Source organism: Acinonyx jubatus, chromosome C1 (assembly GCF_027475565.1).
Source record: "Acinonyx jubatus isolate Ajub_Pintada_27869175 chromosome C1, VMU_Ajub_asm_v1.0, whole genome shotgun sequence".
Classification (NCBI taxonomy): Eukaryota; Metazoa; Chordata; class Mammalia; order Carnivora; family Felidae; genus Acinonyx; species Acinonyx jubatus.
In genome coordinates, this window is record NC_069381.1 from 102201674 (window position 1) to 102216393 (window position 14720).

The 14720-nt window shown below is 40.4% G+C and overlaps 1 protein-coding gene across 1 annotated transcript in view; it reads left to right on the plus strand.

Annotated features, from left to right (window-relative positions):
- Nucleotides 1-2429: 2429 nt before the first annotated feature.
- Nucleotides 2430-14720, plus strand: part of GPR89A (G protein-coupled receptor 89A) — a 59536-nt gene continuing 47245 nt past the window's right edge. Inside the window, exons 1-3 of the mRNA XM_015084242.3 lie at nucleotides 2430-2641; nucleotides 11257-11316; nucleotides 12270-12373. Coding sequence (XP_014939728.1) covers nucleotides 2600-2641; nucleotides 11257-11316; nucleotides 12270-12373 — 206 coding nt within the window. The 5' untranslated portion in view covers nucleotides 2430-2599. The remainder of the gene's footprint in view (nucleotides 2642-11256; nucleotides 11317-12269; nucleotides 12374-14720) is intronic.

Sequence of the window (14720 nt, forward strand, 5' to 3'; positions counted from 1 at the left end):
TTGAAAGGAATTCATCATGTACCAGGGGGAAAAAAATCTAGACAAATTTTGATTTGCAAGTATAAAGACATAATCCTACAAATTTAGAAGTATAAGAAAACAATTCCTGCTGTTGTTTGTGTACTGCTAATGAACGGTTACGTTTCCACATTCTTGTCCAGTTGCGGACATAGGGCAGGATCCCACCCTGTCCATAGGAGGTGAGGCTTCCTGTGAAGAAAATGGATATTTCAATGTCAAATGCTGAAAAGAGAAAGATTCTTGCTTGGAATAGAAAGAAAAAGGAACTCCTTTCTCTGCCTGAGCCTCACTCTCTTAGGCCCGGTATCCAATAAGTGCCAATGTGCTCAATACGCTTCCAAAGAAACAGAACAATGGTGTCTGCCATATAGAGGCAAGTCAGGAGTAAGTCAGGGAGTGAATGAGTTATTATCAGATCTAAGAATAGTATCTGGCACATAGTAAACACTTGGTAAGTATTGGTTATTATCACCATGATAAATATATTATTCTATGTGATATAATTATTGTCATCATCTTGTGACATATGACTAGCATAGTTTTATTGTTAAACGCTGTACCTTAGACTCCACTGAGATACAGAGAAGGGAAGGGTTTGTGCACTTGGTCTTGAGGGGTTGAGAGGAGAGCTCTCCCTCCCTCTCAGAGGTCACTGTTGGTCATGGGGATTGGTAATAGCTCTAATGGGAAAGAGAAGCTAAGGTGAGGACAAGAAAGCAAAAACTCATGCCTCTCAGTTTCAGCCATCCCTCCCAATGCTTTGAGAGGTGAGTCAAGTGGATATTAATCTAGTATGAAGGTTTCTAGAGACATTCTGCAATCAAAAGCAAGGGGTAGTAGTTCTCTGGGTCACCCAGGCCCGTCCTTGACCTGGAAACAGGTATTACAAGGGAGAAAATCCTGAATGGTGCCATTCAAAGCTTTGCACAGGGCTGGGGCCAGTGGGACTGCATACCTTTCTCTGCTATGCCAAGTTCACTGAGACCCTGATCCCCACCATACATCCCAGTAAGCCACCAAGGTAAACTGTTTGCCTTAATATACTCTCCCAGAATTCTGCACTATTACACTGCCTTGAATCTCGGTGAGGTGAGATTCCAATTTATCACGTGTAAGGTAAATGCCTACACAGTAGCCTCTGTGCTGGTATCTACCTGCATCCCTGAGAGCTGTAGCCAAGGACACAAAGGTATCTGGTTTGACTCTCCTATAGTAGGGCTACTCCCACTGTTCCCTAGCCTTCTGGATAAGGGATTGGACATTTGACAGGTAGTTTGGGCTGCTTAGAAAGGCAGAGTTCAACTCCAAGAAAGAGAGACACCTTCCCCCGTGTGTAATAAATGTGTGAGTCTCGGCTACTCAGATTACAGTACTCTAAACGCTCAGGTCCTCAATGCCAGGTGTACTCAAGACTGCTTCAGAGTATTGACTGTAGGTCTTCCCACACCGGGCCATTGCCATCAGCTGGAGCCTGCTTCTAGTGCTAGGAGACTACAAGAACTACGAGAACTAGCTAGAGCCCTAGTGGGATAGGATAAGCCTCACAGCAGTGAAGCCTTCATGAAATGAGTATTGGATGGATGAAGCAGTGATTCAGTCTATACTTGAGCAACTTCAAGCCATTTCCCGAAATAACTCATCTTCAGACCCTTAAAGAATTATTCCTTGTTTTGAATTAAATCAAGCTTCATTTAACTTCCAGTCCTTTGTCTTACATCTATCTCCAGGGGCCATATCAATTCTACCCATTCTTTTCACAAGGAGACAGCTATCATGTTCCTGAGTCTCCTTACTTCAGTTCCTTCCATCAGGCTCACCTCTGAGCATGCTCCGATTCATTTCTGTTCCACTTAAAGAGTGGTACAAAGAGCGTAGTACTCAATGTGTGGGCTGATGGGTACCAAGTACAATGAGATTATCACTCTCTTGTTATACACGGTGTGCTTTTTTTTGTTATTACATCAGAAATTACTTGGCTAGTTATATATGCTAAAAATATCATCTGCCTTTCCACTCTTCCTCACTTGTAATGATGCAGTTGTTTGTATAGCCAAGTATAAGTTGTAACATCTAAAACACGATGCCTGAATTATCACCTAACTCATTATAATCATTAACTTCATCTTATTAGCCATGACCATTAGAAAATGTAATTACCACTTAAAAAAAGATGTTAGCTCAGCCCCCCCCCCCCCGCCCCATCTTCAGCCTCACAAATTAAATGCTACCTTGCAATACATCAGCTTTTGGATTTTCAGACCTCCTAATTCTATCTCGCTCCTTTTAGCCAGGCCCTCTCTATTAAGCCCCGCCCCCAGAACGGCCCCTCCCTGGCCCCGCCCCCTTGGCTCCGAGCGCCTCGCGTTCGCCCCGCCCACCCTCGGCCCGGGGCGGGAAGCTCTGGATAGAGCCACGGATTGGCTGACTGGGGCGCAGCTTGATGGCGTCGGGCTGGCGAGCTGCGGTCCCGCGGGTGGACCCGGGGCGAAGGCCGCCTGTGTGAGAGGGCCAGTGGCCCAAGCTCGCTGCGGACACGGGGAGGGGGAATCGGGGGTACTAGGCCTCCCTACACTTCGCCATGAGTTTCCTGATCGACTCCAGTATCATGATTACCTCCCAGGTGAGCTACTGCCTCCCGCCCCGGGACCCTCGAGCCTCTTTTGCGAATCTTCTCGGGGCTTCGGTGATGCCGACTTGGCCCGGGGTCTCGCTCTCCTCTTCCGCGGCCTGGGCCCGCCTCATCGGTTCTCAGAGCTCGGGGAGGGTGTGGGATTTGCTGCGTCCGGTTCCCTCGCCCTCGTAGTGGGGAGGCGTCCTGCGGCCGTCCGTGCCCCCACCCAGCCTCCATCTCCCCGCTTCCTCGTCCACTTTTGGAGGGAGTTAGGCGTCTTCGGTGCTCCGAGCCGGTGCCGCGAGAAAGGAGCGGTCCCCAAAGCGCCCCGAAGCTTCTGGACCGCGCTGCTGACCCATGGCTCGGGGAAGAGTGTGGTTCCGGGCGCGGAGTGCGCAGCAAGCCAATCGGAGCCGACTTCTGGGGACACGTGGGGACCTTGCTGGTTAGTTGTAAAATCCTGAATCCGGGTTTGGAGGAATTTGCCGCGGTCAGCTAAGAGATCTTAAAAGTGCTGTGGAAGGTTTCGTTTGTGCACCAACACCTCATCGTTTAATCCTCTTTCTGCTGCACACGCTCTTCGGATCTTTTCCCGACGCTCCTTTCTTACCGATCGGGCACCTTCATTCGTACAATCAGCAGACTTGACCATTGTATAAAGCTCCGAGGGTACAAACACAAATAAAACACTAACTCCTGCTCTATAGAAGCTGTGTCTAGGGGGTCTCTTGCTTTTACCAGCTTTCATTCGCTAAGCCACTCTGTTTTCTTCGTAGCACTGATATTTATGTTTTGTTTATTAATTTAATTTTTGAGGTCCTGTCTTGTTCAAAGCTGAATTCCCTTTCCCTCTAAGTGCAAGCACTAAACACAATTATTTGCCGGCCAGCTGTTAATATTTGTAGAAGCTCAGATTATCTTAATTATCGATTCCCCCCCACCCCCGTCATCTCCCAGCGTTTAGAGTGTATTTTCTTTTTTTTTTTTTTTCAAGTGGCAAACGACAGAAACAGTTCCTTTTGAGGGTTTAAGGGAAACTGAATCTTTGATCCAGTTTTCCTATTGCTTCATCCTAATGCTTCTGTCTTTGGAATGGAGCATCGTCCTTGTCTCTTGAAAAACTTTAATTACAACATTTCGGATATTATGAAATGAGGAATGCCCTAATAAGATAAGTTTTTATTTAAAAAAAATGTTTTTAACGTTTATTCATTTTTTTGATAGCGACAGAACGCGAGTGGGGGTGGGGCAGAGAGAGAGGGAGACACAGAATCTGAAGCAGGCTCCAGGCTCTGAACTGACAGCACAGAGCCCTACACGGGGCTCGAATTCACGGACCATGAGATCATGACCTGAGCTGAAGTTGGTTGCTCAACCGACTGAGCCACCCAGGCGCCCCACTATAACTTTTTATTTTAAAATTCACTATCCTTTATGTGGTTTTCATAATTGGTTTATTGGTTGCATAATAGTCAAATACATTGATGCACAAAAATCTGGACCCATAATTCTCTTTTCTAACTTTTCTTAGGCTTTTCTAATTGTCCCTTTGTGACAATTCAGGTTTATTTTTAGCTCTACTACCAACTCAAGAAAAATGACAATATTTCAGTAGCATTTTTTTTCTTTACTCAATTTTTTTTTACTCAATTTTTAAAAAATGTGAGTGAAGAAATTGGCATTGCATTGTAGCCTTTAAGATTTTTAACACGGATATAATTGATAAATTGAAGCAAGAAAGTGGCTTTCTGGTATTTTACATCATATACTTTAACTTTCACACATGCATTCATATGCAATATTAAATATTTAATGCTCTTTATAAACGAGGAACTAAGACCAAAGAATCATTTGTGTAGACTGTTGTCTGTCCATTTTTTATGTGGCTACTTCATTATTTTGGTATCAGTAAAAATGTCACTTTAGAGAGGCTTTTCCTGACTCCCTACCCCATCACAATAGCACCCATTCCAGCCACCTTCTGTCTCATTTTCCTGTTTTATTTTCTTCTTAGCCTCTATCACTATTATTTGTGTGTTTGTTAGATATAAACTTCTTGAGGTTCTGGATTTTCTCTTTCTTGTTCTATGCTGTATTCCCCAGCATCTAAATCAGCTGCTGATGCATAGAGGCCTAGTAAATATTAGTTACCTTAGAAATACCTCTTCCTCATTTTTTCCTGTTTTGTATGACCTGAAAGATTTATTTAAAATGAAGTTTCGGGGAGCCTGACTAGCTCAGTCGATAGAGCATGCAACTCTTGATCTCAGGGTCGTGAGTTCGAGTCCCATATTGGGTGTGGAGCCTACTTAAATAAGTGATAACATGAAGTCTGAAATAGTTCTTTTTCTTGACTTTAACCAGGTGTTTGTTCCATTCCCCTCATCATTTCTGAATCTGTATCAGTCCTCAAAGCCCCTTTGCCAGCCTCATCTCTTAAACTCTTGGCAGATAACCTTGCCTCCCACTGTATCAATAAAAGTGAGGAAAAAAGATCTGATCTCCTTCTACACCGTAGGTCTTAATCTAAGCAGTTAATGTATGTCTACAACCATTTCCAGCTGCTTTCCTCCCTGGTCAGAAAAAAAGGTGCCCGCTGCTCCTTTTTAAGGACATCCTCTCTACCTGTGCCTTTGATCTTAGAGCAGCTTTATTGTGGTTAAAAGCACAAGCTTTGGAATCAGTCACAGACTTCAGGTTCAATCCTGATTTTGACAATTACTAAATGAATTAACTTCTGTAAACCTCCACTTTCTCTGAAATGAGGATAATGACACATACCGTAGGTTTTTATGATTTCATGAGATTACAATGCTAAGTATTTAGAGTTCCTGGAATATAGTACATGGTCAATAAAGGATAGTTGCCGCTAATCATAATAAATCATTAACACCTTCAATTCAGTTTCCCTGTATGCATCTTTGCCACAAGTATTTTCACCACATAATTGATTGACCATAAGGCAATTTTGCTGTAAAAGATAAACCTACAAAAATAAAACGGGATATTCATTTAAAAGGACATCATAAAAAAATAAAAAATAAAAAAATAAAAGGACATCATAAAACATGAAAAATGGATAACAAAATTAAATAGACCTTATTGTGAGATATAAAATATTTGAATACATCCAAAATGTGTAACATAGCACACTTGGCAATACTAGGCAAATAAATGATTTCATTTTGTGGATTGTACCCTAAGCACTATCTTCAGTATTTCATTCATAGCATTATACGTGTTTTTTGGTTTTGGGTTTTTTTTTTATTTGCTTGTTGATTTGTCTCCTCATTTGGTATTACATATTTTTGTTTTGCCTCTAAAATTTCTTCTTTCATTAAGAGATGTGTCAGTTTCCAAATACCGGGATGTATATTTATAACTGATCTTTTCATTGAACCCTGAATGCCTTCCTCACTGTTGTTTGTTCTTGGTGCACGGCCATATGTCCGCCGATGGATGGATCAAGGTTCTACAGTCAGTGTGGGTACAAAACTGTGTCACTGTATAGACCATTCTGAGGGCTATATATATAAATTATATATATTTATATATAATATAAAAATGGAGGTATTGCATCGATGGAGAAATGAGCCAAACTGATAACTTGCTGTTATCTTTTACAGCAAAACTGTCTTATGGCATATTAGTTACACAGCAGAATGTTTGCAGCAAAACTGCTTGTGGCCAAGATGGTTACCGTGGAAATACCAGATGCAACAACTCCTCCTCTAGTGTCCCATCAATTCCTTCTCGCGTGTTTATCCCCTTACTCTACTCCTCTCTTCCCCTTGACCTATAAACTTTCTCTTTCCCCACATTTGTCCTTAGGCTACTATCTAATGTTTTCTCTTTTCCAGCCTTTTTTGAGCAGTCAGAATTTTTTTTGTGTTGTTTTTTTAATTGAAGTATAGTTGATACATAATGTTACTTTGGTTTCAGGTGTACAAAAGAGAGCATGGTGATTGCACCAGTCTGGGAGTTCTGCTGTGCTACCCTCTGTCACCATGCATTGCTATCACAATACCATTGGCTATATTCCCTCAGCCGTATCTTCATCCCTGTGACAGTCGTTCCATAACCGGAAGCCTGTATTTCCCATTCCCCGTCACCCATCCAGTGCATCCCCCCTCTCCCTCCTATCTGGCAGGCTTTAGTTTGTTCTATGAATTTATGGGTCTGTTTCTGCTTTTTGTTTGTCTTGTTTTTTCGGATTCCACATATAAGTGAAATCATATGGTATTTGTCTTTCTCTGACTTAATTTCACTTAGCCTCATACCCTCTAGGTCTATATGTGTTGTCGCAAATGGCAAGATCTCGTCCTTTTTATGGCTGCATAACATTCCACAGTGTGTGTGTGTGTGTGTGTGTGTGTGTGTGTGTGTGTGTGCGCGCGCGCGCACCACATCTTCTTTATGCATTCATCTATCTGTGGATCCTGGGGTTTGTAAATAATGCTGCAATAAACATGGGAGTGCATATATCTTTTTGAATTAGTGTTTTTGTTTTCTTTGGGTAAATACCCAATAGTAGAATTAATGGATCCTATGGAATTTCTGTTTTTAATTTTTTAAGGAACCTCCATACCATTTTACACAATTTACTTTCCCACCAACAGTGCACAAGAAGGGTTCCTTTTCCTCCACATCCTTGCCATCACTTGTTATTTCTTGTCTTTTTAACAGTAGCCATTCTTACAAGTATAAGGTGATATCTTGTTGTGGTTTTAATTTGCATTTCCCTTAAAAAAAATTGCATTTCCTTGATGATTAGTGAGGTTGAGCATTTTTTCATGTGTCTGTTGGAACATGTCTGTATGTTTTCTTTGGGAAAATGTCCATTCAGGTCTTCTGCCCATTTTTAATTGGATTATTTGCCTTTCGGATGTTGACTTCTATAAATTACTTACATATTTTGGATATCAACCCCTTATCAGATTTATCATTTGCAAATATCTGCTCCCATTCAGTATGTTGTCTTTTTGTTTTGTTCGTGGTTTCCTTTGCTGTCCAAAATCTTTTTTTGATGTGGTCCCAATAGTTTATTTTGATTTTTGTTTCCTTTGCCTGAGGAGACCTATCTAGATAAAGGTTGCTAAGGCCAATGTCAAAGATTACTGCCTGTGTTTTCTTCTAGGAGTTTAATAATCTCAGTCTCAAATTTAGGTCTTTAATCCATCTTGAGTTTATTTTTGTGTAGGGTATATGAAAGTGGTCCAGTTTCATTCTTTTGCATATGGCTGTCCAGTTTTCCCAGCACCGTTTATTGAAGAGTCTGGCTTTTCCTCACTGTATATTCTTGCCTCCTATGTCGTAGATTAATTGACCATATAAGCTAGGGTTTATTTCAGGGATCTGTATTCTGTTCCATTGATCTATATGTCTGTTTTCGTACCAGTACCATACCGTGTTGATTACTACAGCTTTGTAGTCTATCTTGAAATGTGGAATTGTGATACCTCTAGCTTTGTTCTTCTTTCTCAAGATTGTTTTGGCTGTTCAAGGTCTTTTGTGATTCCAAACAAATTTTAGTATTATTCTGGTTTTGTGAAAAATGCTGTTGGTATTTCTCATTCTTGGCTCTCGCTAGGTTAATTTGTGTTCATTGTCTCCCTTGCCTTACCCTTTTCACCTCAGCCCACCTGCAGTCTGGTTCCTGCCCCCATTTCACTATTCAAACTGTTTTCCTTAAGGTCAGCATTGACGTTCAAGTTAACCAAATCCTTTGAACAATATTCAGTCCTGGTTTTATTGTCCCTCTGCTTCATTTAACACTCCTTCAAACTCTGTTCCCTTGGTTTCAGGATACTCCACTCTCCTGGGGTCTAGTCTCTGTCCACTCTTTCTCTGTCTCCCTCCTGCTCTCTTCTCCCCATTCCTACCCTCCACTGTTTCTTCTTGCCATGTTGCTCTTCTCACTCTACATACTATTCCTGGGTGATCTCACATACTAGATGGTTTTAACTCAGGTGTATCTGAGTTCTGCCTTCATAATCTCTTCTGTGTTGACCTGGATGGCCCTCAGGCACTTAGCAAGTAAACTCCTCTCTTAATATCCCAGCCTAGTTCCCAGACCTTTTATTTATCCAATATTCTTTATATAAGTTGGGTGGCCTCAATCTTCATTGTGTATTCCAGACAAGTCAAGCTTTATTCCTCCCTGCAGATTTAACCTTCTAAGTACTCAAATCGATTGCCTCCTTTCCAGCAACCAGTGTCTTCATTCAGGCCTTTATCATCTATCATCTGGACTGCTGCAGCAACCTTCTATAAGCTTTCTCTTTCTACAGTGTTGTTTCCTTCAAATCCACGTGGCCACCAAAGTGCTCCATATAAAACAAACCAGGCCATGTCTTTGCCCTATTAAAATAGGACTCATCACCTATAGACTACAAGCTCCTTCGGGTGGCCTTTAGGACTCTGACTCATTGGTCTCCTGCTCCTCCTAAGTCTCATTTTTAACTGCTTCCTTCTCTGAACTTTATCTTCCAGCAGCACCCAATCATGTGTTGTATATACCCATGTATATTCCCAGGATACTCCCATGTATATACCATGCTATTTTCTCACTTCTGTGCCTGTCCTCCTATTCTTTCCTACGTGGAAGGAAAGCCCAGTCTTCCTACCTCCATCCCCTGTCTTTTACCTGCGTATTGCTTTTTTTCTTCCTTTAAGAGAGTAGTCGTTTAATAGTTTAGGGGTGGTAGAAACCTTGGACTATGTGATAAATACCTTAGAACCTCTGCCTAGAAAAATACATATAATCCCCAAATTTGCACATGATACAGGTTTTAACCCTGAATTAAAACCTTCTTCAACTAAGATATTCTCCAGAAAATCCACCCTAACTCCCTACATGATCTCCCTCTTCCATATTCTTTTACATATGTGTATATTTCTTTCCTCGCACATCCCATGTGACATTATAATTACTTACTTAGTGTCTTCACCACTTATACTTCAAGCTCCTTGAGGGTGGTGACTGTCTGACTCATCTTTGTATCCCCAGCACTTAGCGCAGCACATTGAAGTTGTCACCAAAAAATTGAGGCTTAGTGTTCAAGAACAAACCACCTTTCGCTATGGACCATCTATCCGTTCAGCAGACTTTAATGGAGAGTCTGCCATGTGCCAGGCATTGTACAGGGTGCTGGAAATACAGATTGACATTCAAACATCGTTGTCCTCACAGAGCTTACAGTCTAATGTCTAAGAAAGTGTGATTAAATTAGGCATTACAAAACTGTGTGGCAAGTCCTTTGGAAATACAGGGTAGAATAGGATTATATAAAAAGAGCAACTTACCTTTAAGAGGTCAGAGCCAGCCTTCCAGAGGTTCTAAGAATTAAGACCTGTAAGGACTAGAGAGAAGTTCCTGTCAGAGGACAGTGTCCATAGAAATCTTGATATGAAAGAAGAATATTGTGTCTAAAGAACCATAAGCAGTTTCATGTGGCTGAAAATGTGAGTTTGGTGGGTAGGAGGGACACAACAAGAGGCTGGAGGAGTCTTCTAAACCATGCTCAAGAGTTCACACTTCCTTCTGAAGTTGGTGGGGAGGCATAAAAGAATTTTATTCTTAAAGTTCTTAACCCATATAAGAGGAGTTATGGGGGGGGCGCCTGGGTGGCGCAGTCGGTTAAGCCTCCCACTTCAGCCAGGTCACGATTTCGCGGTCCGTGAGTTCGAGCCCCACCTCGGGCTCTGGGCTGATGGCTCAGAGCCTGGAGCCTGTTTCCGTCTGTGTCTCCCTCTCTCTCTGCCCCTCCCCCGTTCATGCTCTGTCTCTCTCTGTCCCAAAAATAAATAAAAAACGTTGAAAAAAAACATTTAAGAGGAGTTATGGGGCACCTGTTGGCTAAGCCAGTAGAGCATCTGACTCTTGGTATCTGGGTCGTGAGTTCAAGCCCCATGTAGGATGTAAAGATCACTTTAAGAAAAATAAACTGTTTAAAAAAAAAAAAAAAAAAGGAGTTGTATCAGTGTGTGTATGTAGCAAAGGTTCTGTTCACCAGTGAAAAACAGACCAGCTTTTGGAGCACTGAACAGGGCTGTCTTGTGGCTACGATCTCTGATGCCAGCTTGAACCAAAACTGAAACCATTGAAGTGGGATCCTTCAATCTCTTGGCTTTATACTGAGATGAAAACCACTTTATGTGGATTAGGAAGGATTGTGGAGAGGCTAAGAAAGCTCCACGAAAGAAAAGACATTAAAAAATCAGTTTTTCTACCTTTTTTTTTTTTTTTTAATTTTAACTCCTTTCCCATAAAGTTTTGGTTTTTCGAGATACTTGCAAACAGGGATCTAATATAAGAAGCAAGTATCACTGGTTTCTGTTTTTGTTTGCTAGCATCTCTGGCTAAAATGATAATCATAGGATTACAGGAAAAAATATTTTATTTTTGCCTAACTTAAACAATGTTCTAAAACATGGATAACTTCAAAAATTGAAGAGCATTTTAACATCCTCTCCCAATGTTACAGACTTGACATAAGTGGATCTTGTCTTTAATCTCTGAGATAAGTTAATTGTTTAGCAGACCTTTTATCATAAAATTGTCTGTATTAGGCATTTCTCAAAAGATGACATATATTGACAATTCAATTTTCTTTCTCCTCCAGATACTTTTCTTTGGATTTGGATGGCTTTTCTTCATGCGCCAACTGTTTAAGGACTATGAAGTAAGAAGATATCATTTTGGTTATACTACTCTGTATTTAGATTGTTTTTAAAGTGGGCGAGTAAAATGCCTCTGTTCAAGAAAGGTCATGTTCACTTCCAAGATAGGGAGTTTTGGCCAAATGAGTACTATATAATTCTTAAATTGGAGAATATGATTTAAGTTTAGTTGATTTTTTTTTTTTTAAAGCAAGTCATATGTAGCCTAGGAGCAAGAACTGTCATGTCTTAGTAATATCAGTATACAGAACAATAGCAGATATTTTTTGGAAGAGAATTTAACTTATGTCTCATAAATGTTCCCATTAGTTTGGGTATCTGACCTTCAGTGTTAATGACCAATCTTACATCCTAAGTTAATACCAAAATGCTAAGGCTGATCTGGTTCTTAAGTCTTGAATTCATAGAAGCACCAGCTTAGACTGGACATTTCCTAATTAATCCTCATTTAGTAGTAAGCTCAATGGCTGTGGACTACTTTTAGATCATTTCTAGGATGTTCACCGTTAAACCTTCCCCAGGGAGTTTGGGGTTGTTGTCTGAAAGAGCCCAGGATTCTAGAGATTCTGCTCTGCTCAAGAAGGCCTCCCAGGGGAGGTTCCAAAACTGGTCCAAGGCCTGCAGAGTGTTGAAGAAACCCTTTTAGTATGAACCTACATATATGTGTACATCTGTCCATTTTTTTGATCAGTGTGCATCATGAATTCCAAGTGCTACTTCTGACCCTGTCACTTCATCTTGTGCTTTAAATTCTCCATCCACAAGATGATAAAAGTGCGTCATGATTTAGAAATACTACCTACTTCCATCTGTTTCTTTAGCTCCAAGAAAGTTGCTATTGCCCTGCTTCCAGTGATTTAAGAATTTCTTCTTTGTCAGACTTGTGACCAGAAGATTATCAATTCAATATTTCGCACAAGGACATGACTTGTATTCTGTATTTGACTTTTAATAGGTACGTCAATATGTGGTACAGGTGATATTCTCTGTGACGTTCGCATTTTCGTGCACCATGTTTGAGCTCATCATCTTTGAAATCTTAAAAGTATTGAATAGCAGGTGAGTGAGTACAAATTAGCTCTTCTCATGAAGAGACCTATAAGATTTCTTTATGGTAGAAGACTTACCTGAATCCCATAGCTGAAAAAATTCTACCATGCAGTTAGTTTAGTCTCAGTAACTATAAGAATCCTAGCAAATATGGGTCCCAGCCACCTGGTAGCTGGTTTGACACAGACCGTGAGAAATAGGGAAAAAGAAATCTGACCATTAGCTCTGAGCTCATTGAGAATGAGGCTGTGAGAGAGAGCCTAGGTCCCAGGCTACACTCCTAGAACTTTTATTGTCCTGAGGCTGCTCTTTGAATCCTGCTATTGGCCTTTCACATTGCTGTGCTAATGAAAAAAAATCTCTACCTGAAAAGATCAGAATTCCTCAGTTAGTTCTGAATGGGCTTCTCTGAAGTCTGAACTCCAGCTCTCACTACCTTTGTTGATTTCACAGGCCTGGTCAAGTCTGATTGAATTTAAAGTCTTCTTTAAAGCGTTTTTAAAAAGCAACTCCTATTCCTCTCCAAATAACAGACATGTTGTTTGTTATAGTCCAAAGTATTTCTTGTTAAACAGGAAGCTTGGGGTTTTTTAGGCCATTGTGTGTAGAGTACATCAGCTATTCTGTGTTGACCTGTGTAGTTTTTATCACTGCATGGAAAAATCTTTCAAGAATAAGGTGGCATTTGACTCTGTAGTCAGGAATCGGTGCTGAGCTAAGCTGTATAACTTGTTTCAGACTCCTGACACTTGAGACTTAGACTGTATTCTTAGATTCCTTTGAGAATCAGAGTTGATAATTAATGTCTCTTGATAGGTAAATTAAAAGCTTATCGTATTATAAAACAAGAGTATGTTCTGCCTCTTCTATTAAACTAGTTCTTCAAACCTTTTTTGGATGAGCAAGATATAGATCCTGTGACTATCAAGAATAGACCAGTGTTCTTTAACTTAAAAATTACTAAATTTTATTATCACAAGCTGGAACTTTCACTGCTCTCTAACTAGAGGCCGGTAAGTTGTTCTATAATGGACCAGATAATATTTTAGGCTCCACAGCTTATGTGGTTTCCATTACAACTCCTCAGCTCTGCTGCTGTGGAATGAGAGCACCCATAGGCGATGAATAAACAAATTCATGGCTGTGTTCGTGGCTGTGTAGTATGGCTGTGTTCCAATAAAATCTTACTTATAAAAGCAGGTGTCTGGCAGGCCATAGTTTGCTGACTACTGATCTAAGTGCCAAAAGAAAAGACTGTGCCTCAGATATTTTCTAAAACCAAAATTGTTTTTGGTAGATGATGTTCCCACTTTTAACTCATTTATAATTAATCCATACAGGAAGACCTTTAACTCAGTTACTTTGATGTATAGTTCTTAAATAGTTTATCTTAAAGAATATAGGAAGTTGCATTGCTAAAATCTGGTTGTTCTTTGGGTGCTTTTGGGGGGGTTGAGTTTGTGTAAACTAAGACATGTTCAGTTACCCCTATTTCTTTCATGCTAACATTTGGCCCTACTATGTCACGGAAATATGGGCCTTGATTATGTATTATATTGGTGTGTTGACTGCGTTCAGAAGTTTTCAAAGGAAAATCTTGGCCCTAACCAAGAGTATTTTTTGACTCCCCTCTGAGCAGAAGTGGTATTGTCTCCTATTCAAATATATAATCTTGTTAGGATCCTCAATTTTTCCAAGAGAATGTCATTTTACTCTTGGCTCATATAACAGTTAAAACATGTGGTTCACTTTTAATTGGCAATATGTGTCACCCTTGTCATTTCAAACTGTCTCCCGATGCTTTTAGAAGTTGAGCTGAAATACTAAGTACAGTTGCCCAGAGAATGTGCAGCGTCTTTGTTTCTCTAGATGCAGTAACAGTGGGTTAATCCAGAGCAGTAAAAAGCTGTCTGTATATATAGACTAAATGATATTGGCATTTTGTAGTGTAGCTTTTAATGAATAGCTCTTTATTTTATGATACCCGCCCCCTGTACTAAGGAGAAACGGTAAGGAACAGCCCAGTGAAACTCATTTTGACCTTTCTCGTGTTGTTGAAGACATTGTTAATTGCCCTCACATTTTCTTCTTTAGGAAATCTTTGGAGAAATTTCATTACAGTCTTGGTAATAATTTCAGTAATAGTTATGCTTCCTTGAAGCAATTGTTTTTTCCCGTAGCACTGTCACTTGTTTAACTGATCAAATTTTCTATTTGATGTCAACCATTAGAAAGCTTAAAGCTAAATTTATGATCCACTCATATAAGTTTCCAGAATTCTATGGTTTGCATTTTCAAAACTGTCATCAGGCCTAGCCTGCTTTTTTACCTATCTTTTCCCATGTTTTTCCTTTCT